The sequence below is a fragment of the Chlorocebus sabaeus genome, chromosome 3 (assembly GCF_047675955.1).
Source record: "Chlorocebus sabaeus isolate Y175 chromosome 3, mChlSab1.0.hap1, whole genome shotgun sequence".
Taxonomy (NCBI): Eukaryota; Metazoa; Chordata; class Mammalia; order Primates; family Cercopithecidae; genus Chlorocebus; species Chlorocebus sabaeus.
This window is the reverse complement of record NC_132906.1, coordinates 55,154,406-55,174,595: the sequence shown is the minus strand read 5'-3', so window position 1 is coordinate 55,174,595 and position 20,190 is coordinate 55,154,406. Positions and strand designations below refer to the sequence as shown.

The window sequence follows — 20,190 nt, the reverse complement described above, 5'->3', positions numbered from 1 at the left end:
CCATTTATATCAGTATAGACAAAGGGATAGTTTTATACTATGTTATAATGCAATCCTGCTTTACTTCGTTGCTGACATACCCCCATTATTGTAGGGTTTTGTTTTTCTTTTTCTTTTTCTTTCTTTTTTTTTTTTTTTTTTGAGAGGAAGTCTTGCTGTTGTACCCTAGGCTGGAGTGCAGTGGCGCAATCTCGGCTCACTGCAACCTCTGCCTCCTGGGTTCAAGTGCTTCTCCTGCCTCAGCCTCCCAAGTAGCTGGGATTACAGGCGCCTGCCACCACACCCGGCTACTTTTTGTATTTTTAGTAGAGACGGGGTTTCACCATGTTGGCCAGGCTGGTCTTGAACTCCTGACCTCAGGTTATCTGCCCGCCTTGGCCTCCCAAAGTGCTAGGATTACAGGTGTGAGCCACTGTATCCAGCCGGGTTTTCTTTTTCATCGCTTCCTATATTCCTTCTGATGTATCACTCTCTTACACTACAGGATGCTCTGGACTTGCATGTTTCCCACTCCAGTCTTAGAATCAGCTGTTTCTCTAAGGAGCTCATTTTTTTTTAAATTGGACAATGGTATTAGAAACCAAGATCTAGGAAACCATCGTTCTCAGCAAACTAACACAAGAACAGAAAACCAAACACTGCATGTTCTCACTCATAAGTGGGAATTGAACAATGAGAACACATGGAGACAGGAAGGGGAACATCACACACTGGGGCCTGTCATGGGGTGGAGGTCTGGGGGAGGGAGAGCATTAGGAGAAATACCTAATGTAGATGATGGGTTGATGGGTGCAGCAAACCACCATGGCATGTGTTTATCTATGTAACAAACCTGCACATTCTGCACATGTACCCCAGAACTTAAAATATAATTGAAAGTAATAATAAAAACAAGACGTAGGCCAGGTGTAGTGGCTGAAGCCTGTAATCCCAGTGCTTTGGGAGGCCAAGGAGGGTGGATCACTTGAGGTCAGGAGTTTGGGACCAGCCTGGCCAACATGGTGAAATCCCACCTCTACAAAAAATACAAAAATTAGCTGGGCATGGTGGTACGTGCCTGTAACCCAAGCTACTCAGAACGCTGAAGCAGGACAATCCCTTGAACCCGACGTGGAGGTTGCTGTGAGCCAAGATTACGCCACTGCACTCCAGCCTGTGTGATAGTCGGGGGAAAAAAAAAAAAAAAAGAAACCAAGATGTAGGTTCTAGGTGTACTTGTTGCTGTGGAATAAAAGCAAATTATAATTTTTTTTTTTTTAAGTGTTACACCAATTCTTGCTTTGCTTTCCTCTGACGACAAAATCTCCAGACTAGGACATGCAAGTTAACTGCATGCTGTTTTCAACTAAGGATGCTGACGGTGGTCTCATGCATTATGTGGCCAGATTCGTGAATTGTGACTCCCTTTATGCCAATTATATTTAAAAAATAAATCCCCCAGCTGGGCGCAGTGGCTCATGCCTGTAATCCTAGCACTTTTTGGAGGCTGAGGCGAGTGGATCACGAGGTCAGGAGTTCACAAGACCAGACTGGCCAATATGGGGAAACCCTGTCTCTACTAAAAATACAAAAATTAGCCAGCCGTGGTGGCGTACGCCTGTAATCTCAGCTACTCGGGAGGCTGAGGCAGGAGAATCACTTGAACCTGGGAGGTGGAGGTTGCAGTGAGCGCCACCGCACTCAAGCCTGGGTGACAGAGCGAGACTCCGTCTCAAAAAATAAATCCCTGTCTTAAGTACATATGGGTTCACTGTGGCTCTTCTACAAATCTGTGGAATTGATTTCTCACTAACTGCCCTGATCAGACCCTTTATTGCAGGTAAAGAAGAAGAGCACAACATACATCTTTTAGGCACTTTTTATTTTCCAAAAAAAAATGTCGTTAATATATAAACATCTCATTCTCTCAAAAAATTCTACAACTATACAGCTGTTTGCTCCATTATTTGCATAGGAAATGACCACAATACAAAAATAAGAGGGAAAAAGAAGCAAAACAGCAACCAATTTATGCTTTTCATGTAGGTGTGTTTCCACGTATAAACATTTTGAAGCCTCTTACAAAATTATTTACATCGTTTGTCATCTATTTACATATTTTAAGAGCAACTTTTCTAACAAACAAAACTATAATTTATCAAGTTATGAAAATTGTCTTCTAAAAAAACTTACTATATTACCACAAAATAAATAAAGATAAACAATATTTTAAAAACAAAATTAAATTTTCATTTCAATTAAGACCCCTTTTGGCATTTTGCTTATTTATTCTGCCCTTTGGTTAACAGCATCAGCATCACATTACTATTTTATATTGCATATATGTAGCACTTGCTTCCTTAAGTTTTCAACATATCATTTATATTTAAAGGCAGACACTGAGTCAGTATTAAGAGATTAAACTGCACTGTAATTTAGATAAAATTACTGTGTCTCACTGTATATTACATGCAAAATCCACATAAATTGTCATTTAACCAACAGTACTGCAGGAGCAAACATCTTGATATATGAAAACTGCATCATCAATTCAACGTTTCGGTACATGAAACTGCATCGTAAATGCAACATTGTCGTATGTGAAAACGATATCGTAAGTCCTTCTTTTTAAAAATGACATTGCGTTTAGCTTATTGTAAGAGGTTGAACTTTTGTATTTTGTAACTATCTTTAAGCTCTTCAGTTTATAATTCATATAAAACACCTTTTGTATTTAAAATAATCCTATTTTAATCAGTGCATGAAATTTGCTTTTTTAAAGTTCATTTGAATGATTATTTCTTCCCTCTAAAGAAATGATTTTGGTAATGTTGAGAGGTATCTTACCACAAATTCTAACTGTAAGTGTATTTATGGTTATTTTCAAAAGAATTATGACTTTTCCCCAAAAGAATCCTAAAAAACTTGTAATAAACCTATAAAGCTGATTTGCATATTTACAAAATTTTGAATAGCAAATATAGGCAACTCATATATGTATATATTTTTTAAAAACCCACACATTTGTTCAATGGCTATTTGTGAATTGCCAGGTACACTGTATACCTCTAAGGAATTATCTACTATTGAAAAAAACTACTCAATGCCAAGTAAAATCTTGACATACAATCCATTCTTCTTCTGGTGCCTGCCAACTGATTGGTTTACTGAACACTGTCACATTAAATGACAGTGCCTAGGTAAAAATGCTGCACACACTCCCCTCCACCCCCACCCCTTACCCATGTTGAGATGTGGCTGCCTGTCATGAGATGAGATCTGCTTGAGTAAAGCCATATACATTACAGCAAGCATTCCAGATTCTTAAAATGACCAAACACTTTGGTATTAATACAATGTATTCCCTGCTTTCTCAAATATACAAAATATACATTTCCAGTTTTTGTTGTTTTCTTTTTCTTTTTTTTTTTTATATATATATATATAGGAACAGTTAGGTTTGTTGTTTGAAAGGGAGCCCGGGGACCTGGAACGGGTCGGGTGGCATGGGCGGCGCTCAGTTCTGGTGCCTCTTCATGTGCAGGGCCAGGTGGTCGGAGCGCGAGAAACTGCGGTTGCACACCCCGCACTGGAAGGGCTTGGCGCCTGTGTGCTTCCGGTAGTGGCGGGTCAGCTCATCCGATCGCGCGAACCTCCAGTCGCAGCCTTCCCAGGTGCACTTGTATGGCTTTTCACCTGCGACAACGAACAAAGGAGGTGAGGCGGCCTGCTTGTAATGCAAACATCCTAGATAACACTGGAGAAGGAATTTCAAAGAAAAAAAATCTTGGCCAAGTGAAGGAAGGAAAGCTCATGAATTCCATTATGAGTAAATACATATCAAAGCCACTCAGAGTAAGCTAGTTAAGAGTTATTTCTTATAACCTCCAAGTATTTTTTACTTTATAAAGAAAAAAGCATTTTGTGTACCTTTGAACAACTGAAGAAAAGCAATTTTAGGCAAATGCGAAATGAATCAGTGCCCTTATTTTTATGTACTCCTACACACATAAATCCAGGAAATGACTAGATGAGCCTGAGTGGCTTTATCATTATTGTGCAAATACAGTTTCTATACCAACAAACCCAAATTAAATTATTATAGGACTAATGGCTGTAAGGTGGATGAGGGAGGAAAAAATTCAGAAGCTGTTGCACGAATCACCTATACAATGAATTTCATGTACCACAATTGCTTAACCAGAAACTGGTACTAGATGTTTCTAAATTAGCCAGGTTGAAGCGTGCAGCTCATAAATCAGTTCACTTGAACACATGGCCTCCAAAATGGACTATTAGGGCATTCACTCTTTGAGATTCACACACATCTTCACACCCTCTTTTTGCAGATTGAAGCAAAACACTCTGGTACTGATAACTTCACATTGGTAAAAAGGTCAGACCATGAAACAACTGTAACAACTGTGACATTTGTTGACTTGTATTTAGTTTTCCTTTGTCAAGTGTTGCGCCCAAAATTCATTCTATAAACAATTCGCCAAGCATCTATTATAGGCCAGGAACTGTCCCAAATACTTGCGATACAACGGTTAACAAAATAAAAATGGCTGGCCTCATGGAGCTTACATGTGTAATATACCTCTAAAAGTCTGAAATTGTTCAACCTACCCATTCCATTCGTTCACAGTTCTCTTCCCTTGAGTAGTGAGTTGGTATGTTCCTCCCTCCCATCCTGTAATGTATATTATTCCTAATGCTCTCCAAAGTTTGCCAGCTGTTTAACTTTCAAAACTACTAAATATTCATAATATAGTCTTAATTCACTGTTGGTGAATGAATCCTACTGGAGATCATGTATTCCAGTAGGAATAAATACTAAAACATTCTTTCAGTGAGCATTAACTAGCAGTTCCTACATTTATGATTTTATGATTTTCTATGAATTTTATTTTTTTGATAAGAATTTGTGAGATAAATTTGTATATTAAAGTATTATTGGCTTACTGCTGAGTTTTATACAGATACCTGTTTACCTCTTAAACTCCCTTACAAAAATGTTTTCTTCTGAGAGGGAGCAACCTCAGAGTTGCTTTGAACACTTGTTTAGTTCTGATGAAACAGAAACTGCACAACCTTTCTGCCTAATTTAGCAGTATCATGTTCAGGAAGTTGTAGGATTAACCAAGTCTTTGGTTAAATTAAACTTTAAAAGACCCTGTCCTCATCAACTGAGATTTCTACAATTTGTGGTTAATATTTTCGTTGTCCTGATAACCACTCTGACTCTCAGACAAAATCCCATAGGGACAAAGAAGAAAGTGCCAAAACAGACCACATGAAAGTGGTCCCAATTTCCTTCCCTTCAGATTTCACCTGCATTTCCCATGGTATGGAACTGCTGTGCCATACTTCCTCCTCTCTTCTCTCCTCTGCCTCTGACTCAGACAGTTTTGGTTTTAATTCCCTTTCTGATTCCTATCAATCCACTTTAAAAACGCACATCTCAATTCTAGAATTTTTCCTCCCCTCATAGGAAATTCGAACCAGAAATTTAACCTAAGACATTCAAGCCTTTTATGAAACAAAGTATAAATCACGTTCTTGCACTTACAATCACATAAAATATTTGATATATAAAAATATTTTAACACCAGTAGTAAATATAGATATCACATTTATAGATGTAAATCATCACAAAAAATAATTTTGCACAGTACTATTAGTTTTTGTTCCCTGTGAAAAATAAACCACAGAAACAAACATATTGGTTAAACACTGTCATTTAATGGAAAGAAAAAGCTATTTCTGATGTCTGAGACAAGGAAAAAAATTCCTATAGTGCTCCCAATTTTAAAAGAAATCATTCTAGTCTTTTGAATTTAATAATTAAATAGCAGAACTGAATTTTCAGAGTTTATATAAGAAACAAGGGACACTAGACTCTTTTTGTTCACTATTTTTATTGGCTATGAAGCAATAAACTGCACCAGTATTTTTTAAAGTTTACTTTACTGATTGCTTGAAATACGGTAGCCATTAAAGTTTCTAAAACATTTGGGGTTTTGCTCTCAATTTATGCACATCTATAGATTATTCAGCCAAGAATACTACCAGTGTCTGGAATGTTAGTTACTGGGGCCAAATCTTACCATAAAAGTAAGGACAACTATCCCCCACTTGGGGCAGTTTCTATGGGATTTGTTCAAGTGTCAACACTGTTCAAGTAAAACATCGTAGAGGAAACTGGTACCCAATTTCTGGCCAAACAGCAGACTTGGGCCTTTCTTCCTCAGCCAGAAACACTATGCACAGTACTTCTGGGAAACCAAACTGACTTCCTTTAAGTTATATTTCAACAGGATAGAGCTTTCAAAAGTTTAATTGGATTTTTACAGAATCTCTTTCCAATACCACCAATTTAAAATATTTAGTTAAGCTCTTTCAACATCAACTGTATTTTTAAGTTCTCATGCTGTTAACGTGAAACTTTCCAAAGGCAAAAAGAAAAAGTGACAAGTTTGTACAGCACAGAAAACAAGCTCCAACTTTATCTCAAAGTATGTGTTTTCTCATTCTGTTTTTAAATTACAGGAGTATTTTGCTAGAATCTCTAATCTTTGAAAACTATGTTCAAGTTAAACATACATACTATCCATGCTGATAAAGTCATTAACATACTTTACAAAAATGTTAAGCAGAAACATTACCAGTAAAAAGAAAAGGGAGCAGGCACCAGCAGCCATGGAGCACATACTCCAGAGCGAGGCACTTCTCATTCTCTCGCTTCCTCACAATAACCCCGTGAGTTAGAAGCAAAACGATGAGCTCCACATTAAGAATCCCGGTCTGCCACTTTTCCTTAATGTCCCACTTAAATCTTCCATTAGCAAACACTAATACACTCTCTTTGAATGATTTAAGGAACACATACATATTGTTCAAATTTATTTCCATATTCTAAAGCCACTTGTGAAGGTCAGCCAAGGAATGGCTTAATGGAATCACAGCAGGCCTTGCACCCCAGATGATCTGAAACACAGGGCACAACTTGGCAGAGCCAGCCTCTGTGGGATCTGCGGGGTCCTGAGCACCGTTCAGTCAGGTATTGGCAATTCCCAGGTATCACCTAACACCTAACAATTGCTCCTTTCCCCCAGGGTAACTGAATTTCAGTGGGTTAGTGGAATATGTTTGTAAGCCATTTTAAAAATCCTCAGCAACAAACTGAAAATTGTCTTTTTTCCCCCCCTCTGAACAGATTTTAAAATGACTTCTGAACCTATCACAATGGAATGGGAAGTTTCTCTGCTCTGCTGAACACATTCAATAGACTCATACCAAGGCCTTACCCTAAAATGTTCTACATAGATTCTTCTAACGAAAGAACAAAAATCACTGATGGAAATATTTATCTTAAAAGTTATTTTAGATAATTTTTTTTTAAGTTTATTGTAGCAAATTTGCACATCGGTTTCCTTTCTGGTGACTAAAAGACAACTCAATCAATAAAAACTAAAATACCATGAGAATTAAAGTCACTGTTTATTAGTGAAGGTGTAACTTGTACTAAATGCCTTGCAAAACACAAATAAGACTTAGTTTCTGGCCTCAAAGAACTTAAAAATCTGTATCTTGTTCTGGGAACCTAAACAATGTAAACTTTTAAAGTAGAATAAATTATTTAAACCTAATCTAAACTCTTAGAACTTAAGAGTCCTTGACGCTCAAAATGAGCTCTTATTTCAAGAGAAAAATATTTTCATGCAATTCAATAATAATTAGATTTTTCCCATCATTTGAGCCTTACGAAATTTAGTCTCTGAAACAGGCTATTAGATTTGCTTCTGAAAACCAAAAGGGAAAAAAATAGGAAACACTTATTAAAGAAATTCATAGGAAAATGATTTAGATATCTAAGAAAAGAGATAAAGTAGGATGATTTTAGCTCACTAATTCATATTTTTATATGCCGGTAATTTTCCATCCAAACACCTTCTATTAAAACTCATTGTCACAGATTTCCTATACTTGGAACAGAAGGTCCATATCAAAGATTAGTATGATTAGCATTTGTAAATGCATCTAATTATTTACCAGATAACACCATCAATATTGTGCCCATTCAACCTAGGGAAGCTGACTGCCAAAAACGAAAAACAAAAAAAAAACAATGAAAGAGAAATTCCTTTTCTTTTCTCCTCAATTCATGTTTATCACTTTCTTTAAAGTCCGATATCTCACCCCTTCTAGAAAGCCTCTGAACAGGCCTGGAGAGATCATTTCACTTTTCTGTATCCCCATCACTTAAATTTCTGTTGAGCTATTGATTTGCACCTGCACATATACTGCTTTAGGAAGGCTTCGAATAGTTGTATTTTGCCTCCTTAACTAGCTTTTAAAGTTCTTCAAGGGCAGAGACTATCTTCTATTCCTGCTGTAATGCCACACTTTCCCTAATGCATCTTGAAAACAACTCAGTTATTCTGATTAATGAAAAGGAGGGAAGGCATAAAAGGTTCTTGTGAGGCTGTCAGCTTTTTCTTCTTCTGTGGACCCTCCTGCAGCAGGGCTTTGCCTGGCTTTGCCCTGCCTAGGACCACTGAGGGTAATCAGATAATATGCTTTTAGGTGAGAACCATGTTTTGAGCTTCTTCCGGAGAAAATAATCAGAATCAGTTATTGTCCATTCTGAATTTATACAGGGAAAAATAAACTCTGTATAAACAAAGTTTCCTACGTAGAACTGGACTGGACTTCAGGAAAGCCAAGACATACTAGAGCCCTAGTGCTGGTCAAAGGCAGTGAGGGGACTTCTCCCAGGGTGAGAAAGCACTGATCTGCCAAACCCAAAGAGGGAACAGGTGGGAACACGATGTCAGGGGTTACACTCACAGTCTACATCCTAGCAGATGTTTGGAATCTCTGGACTCCTGAACTACTGCTACTTCTCCTCAGGGTTCCCAATAAACATTCTGAAGACTATCCCCTGTCGTTAATAGAGTTAATGAAATGAAATACCAATTCTTCAAGTCTCCTGACAACGAGACAACACTCGGATTCACTTTCTTATTATGGGAGTTCACACTGACATTAAAAAGGGTCGAAGAATTTCACCTTTTTTTGGGAAGCAAAACAGAAAAATCCTCTATTTTCATGTTTTCCCAGTATGGAATGAGTACTAGATAACCTTCCCTTTAATTTGCACTTCACATGGTGACCCTGACTAGTAGGTCTCCTCCCAACTCGTAAAGGTTTACCTTTTCATAAAGTAGCCAAAAATAAATTTATTCTTCTGTATAGATATTTTTTGGTAAAAGTTACCTACTGTGTCCTTCTAAAACTGTAACTTATCCTTAGTAAGAGCTGTTGTTTGAGATCTTTGAATATAAATAATACTGGCTAACAGACTAGGAATGCTGCTACGGAGATACTTTTACTAAAGTAGGACATTATTTCTAATCTTTCACCAGAAACGATGTAGGTCATCAAGTAAACAGCTACTACATTCTATAGGACCAAAAATATCTGCCAAATTCTTGGGTGACTGTATTATTATTTTTTAAAAACATTACTCTCTACTTTCAAGACTAATTACTTCTATCTCCACTCCAGCAATTCTATTTAGTCTATTTATGAACGATCTTCTCCCACTAGGTTAAGAATAAAAGGGCAAGAAGAGATTATTCGTATTTGGATTCTCCACAAAACCAGTAAAAAATATTTGCTGAATCAAATTATACTTCTTAACCTTTGATAAGCTTTATCATCTCTAAACAATGTTTAATCAATTTCCTATGTAAATGTTTTTCAGATGAAAGAACAAGTCCTAAAAGCAAAGTTTAATCTTCCCAGTGAGTCATTAAAAAGAAATTGCTTCTAAGAGCTTTCATGCTCATAAATACCTTTCCTGGGGTCTGAACCAGCAAGTCTCTTAAGCTACTACTTAAAAAAAAAAAAAAAAAAAAAAAAAAATTCTCTTTGAAATTATCAATACAGAAAATAAATTTCAAAGCTGCAAATGAAAAAATTGAAAAGAATGAAAAGAATGTTTAACAAAATCTAATCTAACACAAATGTGATACTTCCCCTGAAACAGGTTTCAAATAGAGACTCAAAAAACCATTGAGTCCTAAATCTCTTCCTGAAAAAAGTTTTTGCCTGGGTTACCTCTACCAATAAAACAGGTTACACATGTAACCACTATTGATATATTTCTCGATTCACATTGTAAGATCTCCATCCATTAAGGCCCAAAGTGAAACCCTTTGTATACAGTTTTCCTAAAAAGCCTTTTACCCTGTTCCCACAGTTCCACAAAAAAAAAAAAAAAAAGAGTAACTAATGTTCAGAACATTGAATGTTCCTTTTAGTAAGTACCTACAATGAAAATATCTTTATTGTCAATATTATCGATTATTATTATTTTATTGTTTTGAGACAGAGACTCGCTCTGTTGTCCAGGCTGGAGTGTAGTGACATGATCTCAGCTCATCGCAACCTCCACCTCCTGGGTTCGAACGAGTCTACTGCATCAGCCTCCCAAGTAGCTGGGACTATAGGCATGAGACACCATGCCCAGCTAATTTTTGTATTTTTAGTCGAGACAGGGTTTCACTATGTTAGTCAGGCTGGTCTCGGAACCCCTGAACTCAGGTGATCCACCTGCCTCTGCCTCCCAAAGAGCTAGGATTACAGGTGTGAGCCACCAGGCCCAGCCAAATATTATTGAGATTTTAAAATCAAAAGCTATACTTAATATATTCCATGAAAAATGACTTTGGAGCAAAGACCTAGAAGGGAATTTTTTTTTTTTTGAAATGGAGTCTCACTCTGTAGCCCAGGCTGGAGTGCAGTGGCATGATCTCAGCTCACCGCAACCTCTACCTCCTGGGTTCAAGCGAGTATCTTGCCTCAGCCTTCTGAGTAACTGGGACTACAGGCATGTGCCACCACACCTGGCTAATTTTTGTATTTTTAGTGGAGATGGGGTTTCACCATGTTGGCCAGGCTGGTCTCGAACCCCCCCTGAACTCAGGTGATCCACCTGCCTCGGCCTCCCAAGTACTAGAATTACAGGTGTGAGCCACTGTGCCAGGCCCTAGAAAAGAAATTCATACCTAAGGATTTTTTAGTATCCAAACTGAAACTCAATATATTCAGCAGCAAACCTCAAGTAGAGATTTATATAAAGCATACCTAATAACATCTTACTACCCACGTCAGTAGGCAATAAAGTCTTCTGCAAAAGACAGTAAGGCAGAAAATGGGAATGTAACCCCTTTACAAACTGGGCTTCCACTAAAAAGTCTTTCCAGGACTTAATGTGGAACTCTTTCCTAATCAGGGAATCTTGAACACAGTGCTTTAAGAGTCCATTTTGTGAGCCAGGCAGTGGCTCACGCCTGTAATCCCAGCACTTTGGGAGGCTGAGGCGGGTGGATCACCTAGCTCAGGAGTTCAAGACCAGCCTGGCCAACATGGTGAAACCCCGTCTGTACTAAAAATACAAAAATTAGCCAGGCGTGGTGGCAGGCACCTGTAATCCCAGCTACTCAGGAGGCTGAGGCAGGAGAATCGCTTGAACCCAGGAGGTGGAGGTTGCAGTGAGCCGAGATCACACCATTGCACTCCAGCCTGGGGACAAGAGTGAGACTTCATCTCACAAAAAAAAAAAGAGTCCATTTTGTGTTCCTATGTTATTTGTACAATGTTTCCATTTTCTCTTATGGGCATGTTTCAAATTGTCCTTTTCCACTGTCAATCTCTAGTAAACCACTCTGGGATCACTTAGTATACACAGAATAGGCAGCACATGGAGTCTGGGTCTGAGGAATACTTGAGCCAAGTGTGTGCGTTGTTCAAAGACTTTCTTTGTACAAATGCTAATTTCCTGCCCTGTTCCAGATAGCTGAAACAGGGGGAAAAAAAAAATCTAGAAACGTTACCGTACCCTGATTTCCCAACAGCTTTAGCATATTCTCTAAGGTTAAGTGCATATCCACGCACATGAAGAGAACCGCTAGGACTTCAAACATTCTGTGTTGAGTTTGTGGCTTACTTTTTCAGAATGTTTTCTCCAGAAAGAACTTTTTAAATTTCTACAAATTTTTGTTTGAAGATACAGTCAATATTTTTTCCTACTGATTTTAACTTCTTTTGGCCTCAAACCTTTGCAAACTTGACATTATTTTAAATATTCATTATGATATTAAAGAAAAAGGTAAGGTATGTCACCATGTAATACTGGTTGCAATAGACAGTGCATCAGTCATGTTGATTTATAAAGACAAAACAGTATGTGACTCTTAGGTACTTGGGAGCAACTTTAGAGTGATGGCAATGTGTTCCGCCCCTTGTAGACATCATGAGGCATATAAATTTCAGTAGAAAGTTCATTTAAATGCTGTTAAAAGTACAAGTATTTTGAATTGGAAATATACCACTCATTGACATTGTTGCCTAGAAGCAGTCATAATTATTTCTCACCAAAGGCATAAATGTATACACACACATATTACAAATAACACATGCAAACATCCACATCTATAAGGGGTGCTTCTACAGGCCTTATGCTATACTATGTGTGTAGAGATGTAAATAAATATAATTATTCTCTAGAATAGAAGCAAATTATGTTCCCAGTATTGTCTAATCACACAAAGAAGACAGAACGTTGTATTATTTATATGCGATGTCCTGATAAAGAAATCAAAGTATATGAACTTAGAAGACTTGAATGCTATACTTCTGGTTTAAGAAACTGATATATCATCTACTCTGTCATCTCAGATTACTTAAAAAGTTCTGTTTTGTTAAGACTATTATTTGCTTAGGTTCAACTTGCAACCCAAGTTAAAGAAGCATTTACAATCTAAAAATCCAGAAGAAGTAATTAAACTCAGATGTAGGCTGTTTTCATTGCTTAAATTATTTTTAAAACATAAGGTAACTTGACATTTTAAAGCAATTACAATTATTTTCCAAAGAAATGCTAGGGTGCTTCACATTCTGCCTGTAAAACGGCAATCATTTAAAGAGTATTTTATGTCATCAAATACAACTGTTGTGTGGTTTTTAAAGTCCTCTGATAAATGGTCCAAGAGGGAGGAGGGGGACAGAAAGAAAACCCAAAAAAGCTATTATATAAGAGAAGTAATTTAGAAAAACTGTTCTAACTGTTCCACCTGGGCCTTAAAGGGAAGAAACAAAAAGAAAAAACACCTTTGCTGGCTTCAGATACATTAATTTAAAAACAACAGGCGGGCATGGGTGGGGAGGATGCAATGAGAGAACAGGTAATTTTAAAAGGCATTGTCTAGAAACTAGAAATGAGGAGAAAACAACCTCAATGCTCTATGATTACCCAAGAACAGGTTTAGCCAGATGAACAAGTCTGCTACAAACCCTCCCCAAGGCATTTGAAAGACTATCAAACAAAACTTTATTAAACTGGATTACATGTTCTCATTCATTAGATGTTGAAGGCCACAATGTTTATGGTCAGGTGAAAAAGCTGATGCAAGGGACCCAAACCAGGCCTTCTTTTTGGTCTGTTTTTATTAGTACAAGCACTGTTAAGACAACCCACGATTAAATGTATCTGCCAGCAGGTCAAGTTCCTGAATCGCAGGTATAAGCATTCAGGGCACTAAACCCTGACAGGGGGTGAAAGGCTATTCAGATATGGGTTTGACTACATCCCTGCAATAAGTAGTTGATTACATCGTTATATGCAATTGTGCTCTTTTATGAGGAGACTTTAACCCCATGAAAATGTGTTCCCTCCTATCTCTCGTTTCAAGGACTTCCAAGAGAAAAAAACAACAGCTCAAATGTCTTTATATTTCCATTTATATTCTGTAAAAGGACATTTTGGTATTACTATATGGAATATTTTACTGGCACTTGTCATTTGTATCTTGAAAACTTTAAGTTGGAGTTTTTATAACATGCTTAATTCATTTGTGTTTAACTATAAAAATTTCTACCTTGGGCTGCTTATGAAGGATCCTTCCTCTTATGTAATCAGTTTGTCTCTATGCAAAAACCTCAGGCCAAAACAGCCTGCTCATTTCATAGATAAATACAAAAGATGTCTTTTCCTTAAAAGCAGTTTCTCAGAAAGCCCTGGAATCTACTACACTGTCATCAGATTTTAATAAGTAGTGTTTATCACTGGGATATCAAGCAATGCTTCCTAACATGCATACAAAATGTCTGCAACCATATTCCTCTTAGGGCTCTATCTCAGCACTGACCTTTGTTCAAAGGCTTTTACTTTTTAATGCAGCAGTTAGAGATAACTACTTCATTTATCAAAACTCAATTTCCATAGTAACATCTAGCCTAGGGAGATTCAAGTCCTCACACTAATCCAACAACCCATTCAAAGGAACTGTTGAATACTTTGGTTTCCATAGCAATGATGGAATAATACATTTTGCTAGGTCATTGCTTTTATTAGCAAACTTATTCTTTGAACTTTAGGTAAGGCTCTATTTATTGAGGGAAAAAAACAATCACTTTATGTAAGTTCTTCCCTTTAGGGCTGCTCTTTCAAGAAAATCGCAATTAGTAACCATCTATATATTTGAAAATATTTGAAGTATTTGGGGGCCTTTAAAGTATGCCACCTGGTTTCATCTTAAAATGGCTTCTGATATAATTTTAAAATTTAAAAGTTCTTAAAAGTGCTGATTGGGCGCAGTGGCTCCCGCCTGTAATTCCAGCACTTTGGGAGGCCAAGGCAGAGAGGTCAGGAGTTTGAGACCAGCCTGGCCAACATGGTGAAACCCCATCTCTACTAGAAATACAAAAATCAGCTGGGCGTGGTGGTGGGGGCCTGTAATCCCAGCTACTCAGGAGGCTGAGGCAGGAGAATCGCTTGAACGTGGGAGGCAGGGGTTGCAGTGAGCTGAGATCACAACACTGCACTACAGCCTGGCGACAGAGCAACACTCAGTCTCAAAAAGTGACTGCAAATACAAAAGTAGAGCGGCTAAATTTAAAAGCACAAGTAAACAACAATGAAATGTAAGCTAGAATAAAGATGAAGTCTCTCATACATACCAAGTTTGGGCTGGGGCTTCTAACCCATTTCTGACCACCTGATTTTAACACTGCAATTTCAGCCCTACCTTTCATCAAGCACAGAAAACATACTAAACACAGATATTTTAACCTATAGGTAAAACTAAAGATAATGTTTTCACCAATTATGCTGTACACGCTCAATGGGAAAGTTTTTAAGAGTTTAAAATGGCTTTCTCAGAGCAAAATTATGTGCTATGGAAGAAAATGAGTTTTTTTTTTTCTTCAAAACACTGCCATTCCAAGTTTTAAAATCCATTAGTAAACATCGTTGTTTACGTTTTTGGGTAATCAATTCTATGAGCGGTGACAGGGCAAGAAGGCCTTAGTGAGGGAACATCACCCGCCTTCCTGGAACCAGATTTCTCATGGAACTGAATTCTGAGCCAAGCCCGTGCTGAAAAGGTAGGCTATTTATTTAAAAAAAAAAAAAAAAAAAAAAAAAAAAGTTGACAGTAGAAGAGATCAAACACGTGTTAGCTTTTAAAAGGATGAATACCACTTACACTATTTACACAACTCACAGAATTAACAAGAAAATTACATACCAGTGTGAGTCCTCAGGTGAGCTTTTAAATGAGAAGACTTTGTATAAACTTTTGTGCAACCTAAAATAAAGGAGAACAGCATGTCATTTTGGAGATCCTTTTGAAATCTTTACATTTGATGATTCAGTGTTTAAAATCTGGCTTTAAAGAAGAAATCTCTCATGCTAGATGAGATTATTTGAAGCTTCAGATTTAAAAGTTTTTTAAAGAGTCCTCCCCCATTACCCTGTTAAAGGCATAAAGTGATATGTTTTATGTATCACTTTAACAGGAAAGAATGCAGATAATCAAGCCAAACTACAAATGGAAAATTTGTGTTTATATTCCAGTAGGTGCTGTACTTCCGTAATTTAAGAGTTACTATATGTTTTTTGGAAAATTTTAATGGCTCTAGAGCTGACAATGCTAAGCCATTATCCAAGATGACTGTAATTTTCTGTACTCCCACATTTGTTTTTTCATTTAGCACGTCATGCCATATCATGTATCAAAGTCAATAAATTCTGTCATGTATTAATCATAAACTAGCTTTCCCAGTAACTTGTAGATATATTCCATGTATTGTCTTCAATTTATACTTTGGGCCACGTATCTCATTCAAAACTGAGCATATGCTCACATGCCATCAAAACCATTCTTAAATCTATCCTGTAGACAGTCTTGTACCTACCATCACGCTAGCTGCCTACAACCTCCACTTCACTACCAAACCTTATTTTCCCCTACCCTACTTTAATCTCTTTCTGGGGCACTTAATTTAGAATTAAAAACTGCAGTTTATTCAATTGCCATTTTAAAGTCACACACACACACACACACACACACACACACACACACACACACACAACCTATTGATGCTTCAACCAGGTAAGAGCACATACCAGGGTAATCACAGTAGTGGATGCGTCGTTTCTCCAAATCGGGATTACTCCTTCTATTGTATCTGACAGGTTGGATGTTTTGTGAGTTAACTGGCAGGGTGGTGGGTAAATTTGGATTGTGAATTGCCAGTTTAGAAGCAATTGTAGCAGCATAGGATGGAGGTGGGGTTAAATTCTGGAGCATCTCTGCTTGTCTATCTGGACTTCCAGGTTCTGAGCTTGGTGGTGACGGGGGAAAATAAGTGGCCTGTTGTGGAAGAAACTGACTTGGCATTGTGTATGTGCAGGGGGGCATGCCCTGGAATTGTTTCACTGCAGTCTGCGGAACAGCAGAGGTGTGTGTGTTAAGGCCTGCCATGGCAGCTGACATAGAAACATTAAGAGTGTCCATTGCTGCTGTCTGGTTTGTAGAACTGGGCATATCTAGATCCGGTGTATTCAGTAGCTGGTACAGGTGGCCCTGCTGGGGAGGGACAGAAAGATGAAGATCTGGTGTAGGAAGTTCTTGTTTGATGAAAATATTGTTCACCTCTGGAGCTGCGGTCTGGTGTGAGCTGAATATACTGGTGAACTCAGGGAGGGCCTGGGTCGGGGCCGGAGGAGGGGCAGTCGTTTCACTCTGGTGGCTGAAAATGGCAACAGGTTCTGTCTTGATGTGTGTTACGCACGGTCTCTGGGATTTGTAGAGGCCAGTTCTCAGGTGAGTGATGTCAGGGAGGAAGACGTTCATGTTGATACTGTAAGGTAACCCTTCAGTGTCAGTGAAGAACTGGTCTACGACTGAGGCACTGTCTCGTCTATACTTTTTATGCTCTGGAATTATAGGAACTGGAGGAAGCTGAGGTGTCAGATACTTCTCCATTTCACATCTCGTCTAAAAAAGAAGAGATACAAACATGCATAATCCACCTGATTCACCATCTTGGGAAGGACAAACAATCGGCGCCTACTAAAAATTCCCCCAATCCCTGTATAAGGTACTAGGGCAAACTCCTCAGTGTTGCTTATAAACATATCAGGCTTATTTTGTCAATTGTGTAATAATTGGTTGACCAAAACCTTATGAAACTGTGTAACTGGTAAAACTGCTCCCCCAATCACCCCCAAAAGTGAAAGAAGCAAATCAAGAAAAAAAAAGAAAGCAAACTGAAAACATTCCTTTCTGATGCAATAACAAGGTATCACCCCTGTACAAGCAGGATTCCCTGCCCCATTACACAGTTAAATTTGCAATTAGAGTACACTATTGAAATGTTGCCAAACTACTTCAATTCTGTTTCAGTCATAAACATTAAAAAGCGTGTTTTTTGTTTTGTTTTGTTTTGTTTTTACAGAAAAAACTATGCAAACCTTTAAAATATTGCAAAGGTTTCTTTGGCTAGACACTTCAAAAGTAATATAAAAATTATTCTTTGGCTACTTCTGTGTCTTTTCTTGTTTACAGTTCAATGAGAAATACAATGTTCTAAGCAAAACCTTGTATCCACTGAAACAAAACAATTTCACATTCAATATTTGACCTAAATGTTGATTTTAATCAGCAGATCCTGTAATTGGTTAATATGATAATGAAATGTGCCTATTCATACCCCTATCTAAAACAGATCTTTAATTACCTAGGGGAAAATCACTCCCTTGCTAGAGTGCTGCTAAGGAGCCCGTGGGTGGGGAGGCTGCTGTATCCCTAGCACAGTCATCAGCAAAACATTTATCATGTCCTCCTCAGTGGGCCAATGCTACATTCCCCCCTACTCTGTAAAAAGCTCAGTCATCCCTTATCTTCTTGTGCCTCCAGAGCAGAAAACTGACAAACTGAAATAACCAAATACTTTTCAAACGATGATCTCTTTTCTAGGCTTTTAAATCAGCTTGTAACAAGTCGCCTCAAGCCTTTTCCAGCTATCTTCTCTCCTAGTATAACTTAAGCCTACATTTTTTAACACTGAAAAAGGAAATTTCGAAAGATAAGAAAGCCAACTAGATGGAATGGCGCATAGAACTATTAGCTTGGCACCTTAATCGGTAAATAAGACAGTCATTTTCTGCTACTACTTCATTTCAAATGCGTTTCATCTCGGACCTTGGTGTGGATCCGGACGGGGTTTCCCGGATAGACACGATTTAAAAATAAAAATTAACGCTCTCGTCATGTGAGTCACATCTCTGACAAATGCCACTGCCCTCTCACAGCAGGACCCTGACAGACCCCACGGAGTAGGCGCTGGGTAGCAAATATGCGATACGCCAAAGGGCTACTAAATGAAGTGTCTTGAAATAAACTGAACTAAACCCTTTCGTGCACTGCGCTCCCGCGGCGGTTAGTGGTTTCTGATTTTAGCTCTTCCAGCTGTTTGCATGTGGGTATGTTTCCAATTTTTTTTTCCTTGGGACAGGCTAAAAGTCCCGGGAAGTTTTTTTCTGGGCTATATGACTCCCTGCGTGGGCGAAAGAAACAGGCGGTTGCTCTAATTCGGCTGCTGGGCAAGTGTAAAAGCCAACTGCCAGCTTTCAACGCGGCTCCGGGAGGAAATTTACGCGCACACGAAGAAAACAACACCCCCAGTCTTTTTTTTTTTTTTAAGGAAAAATAAGCGCTCCAACACAACCTTAGCTTTCCTAACTCTCATTTTCCAAACGCGGCCCGCGATCGCTTCTAAAGCAGGTTGAGCCACCGGCTATGAAATCTTGAGCAACCTCTCCCCAGCACCCCAATTTGCGTTTCTACTTAACCCGAGACGATGGGGATGGGGGAAGCTCCAATGCCTTGGCACTGGGGAGCGGTAAAGGTGAAGACGTAATTTAAGTAAAACTGAGGGTAAGGTACAAGGTTTCGTCCCTCAAGTGTAAGAAAAACAACTAAGGTGCGCGTGAGCACCCAATTCCCTCCCTCTGATCTCTCCCAGGCCAAGCTGCCGGGGCAGATTCCGCTCCATCCTTCCCCCCCGCGACCCCTCATTTACTCTCAGCGAAACGCGGGGCCCCGGCCAGGCGTGCAGGGCGGGGCTGCCCACCCAGCACCGGCTCCGGTGCGCCCCGACGCACGCCCCAGCCAGGAGCGGCCCCTGTCGCCCGCGCGTCGCAGCGACGGGACACGCCCGGGCCCGGGAGTGCAGCGGTGGGAGGGGAGCGGCTTTTCCTACCTGGACTAGCTCCTCTGGAGGCAGCCGCGGGCCGGCAGCGGGCGGCTGGGCCGGCTGCGGGGCCTGCGCGGGCGCGGGCTGCGCCTGCGAGCGGTGGTGCGCGTGCTTCAGCTCCTCGCCAGGGAAGAGCGCCGCGTCGCGGGCCGGATTTGCGGCACCCAGCACGGGCTTGAGCTGCGCGAACACGGGCTCGTCCTGCGGTGCCGGCGGCTGGGGCACGGGTCCCAGGCGGGCGCTCATGCTCAGCACCCGCGTAGCCATGGGCACTCGGGAGCGCGGCTCCGGGGGCGGGTCGGGCGCACTTCCCACCTCGCCCACCCTGGCTTGGGGCGGCGAGCTCGGTGCGGGGCTGCGGTCGGAGGAGGGGAGAGGTTTCGGGTGGACCCCTCAGACAGCGGCAGGCAGTTTTCGAAGGCGCACACGAAAAGCAAAACTCTTCCGCTCTTCCACACGTAAACGCCAACGTCCTACGGGCGGCCACTTTCTCCCGCCCCGCCCCACTGCGCTCTCAGGCTCTCCAGAGCCCGCTCCCGCCACCGCCGACCTCAGCGAGAGAACTGCGAGCGCGCGTACCTGCCCCACGACTACTGA

At 39.8% G+C, this 20,190-nt stretch overlaps 1 protein-coding gene across 1 annotated transcript; it reads right to left on the bottom strand.

Annotated features, from left to right (window-relative positions):
- Positions 1-1,843: 1,843 nt before the first annotated feature.
- Positions 1,844-20,185, bottom strand: KLF5 (KLF transcription factor 5). Its single transcript, XM_007960571.3, has 4 exons — positions 19,600-20,185; positions 16,460-17,333; positions 15,579-15,638; positions 1,844-3,675 (listed from the first exon to the last, which is right to left on the bottom strand). Exons 1-4 carry the CDS (start codon positions 19,858-19,860, stop codon positions 3,497-3,499), a joined length of 1,374 nt encoding a protein of 457 aa, XP_007958762.1. The 5' UTR covers positions 19,861-20,185; the 3' UTR covers positions 1,844-3,496.
- Positions 20,186-20,190: the final 5 nt, after the last annotated feature.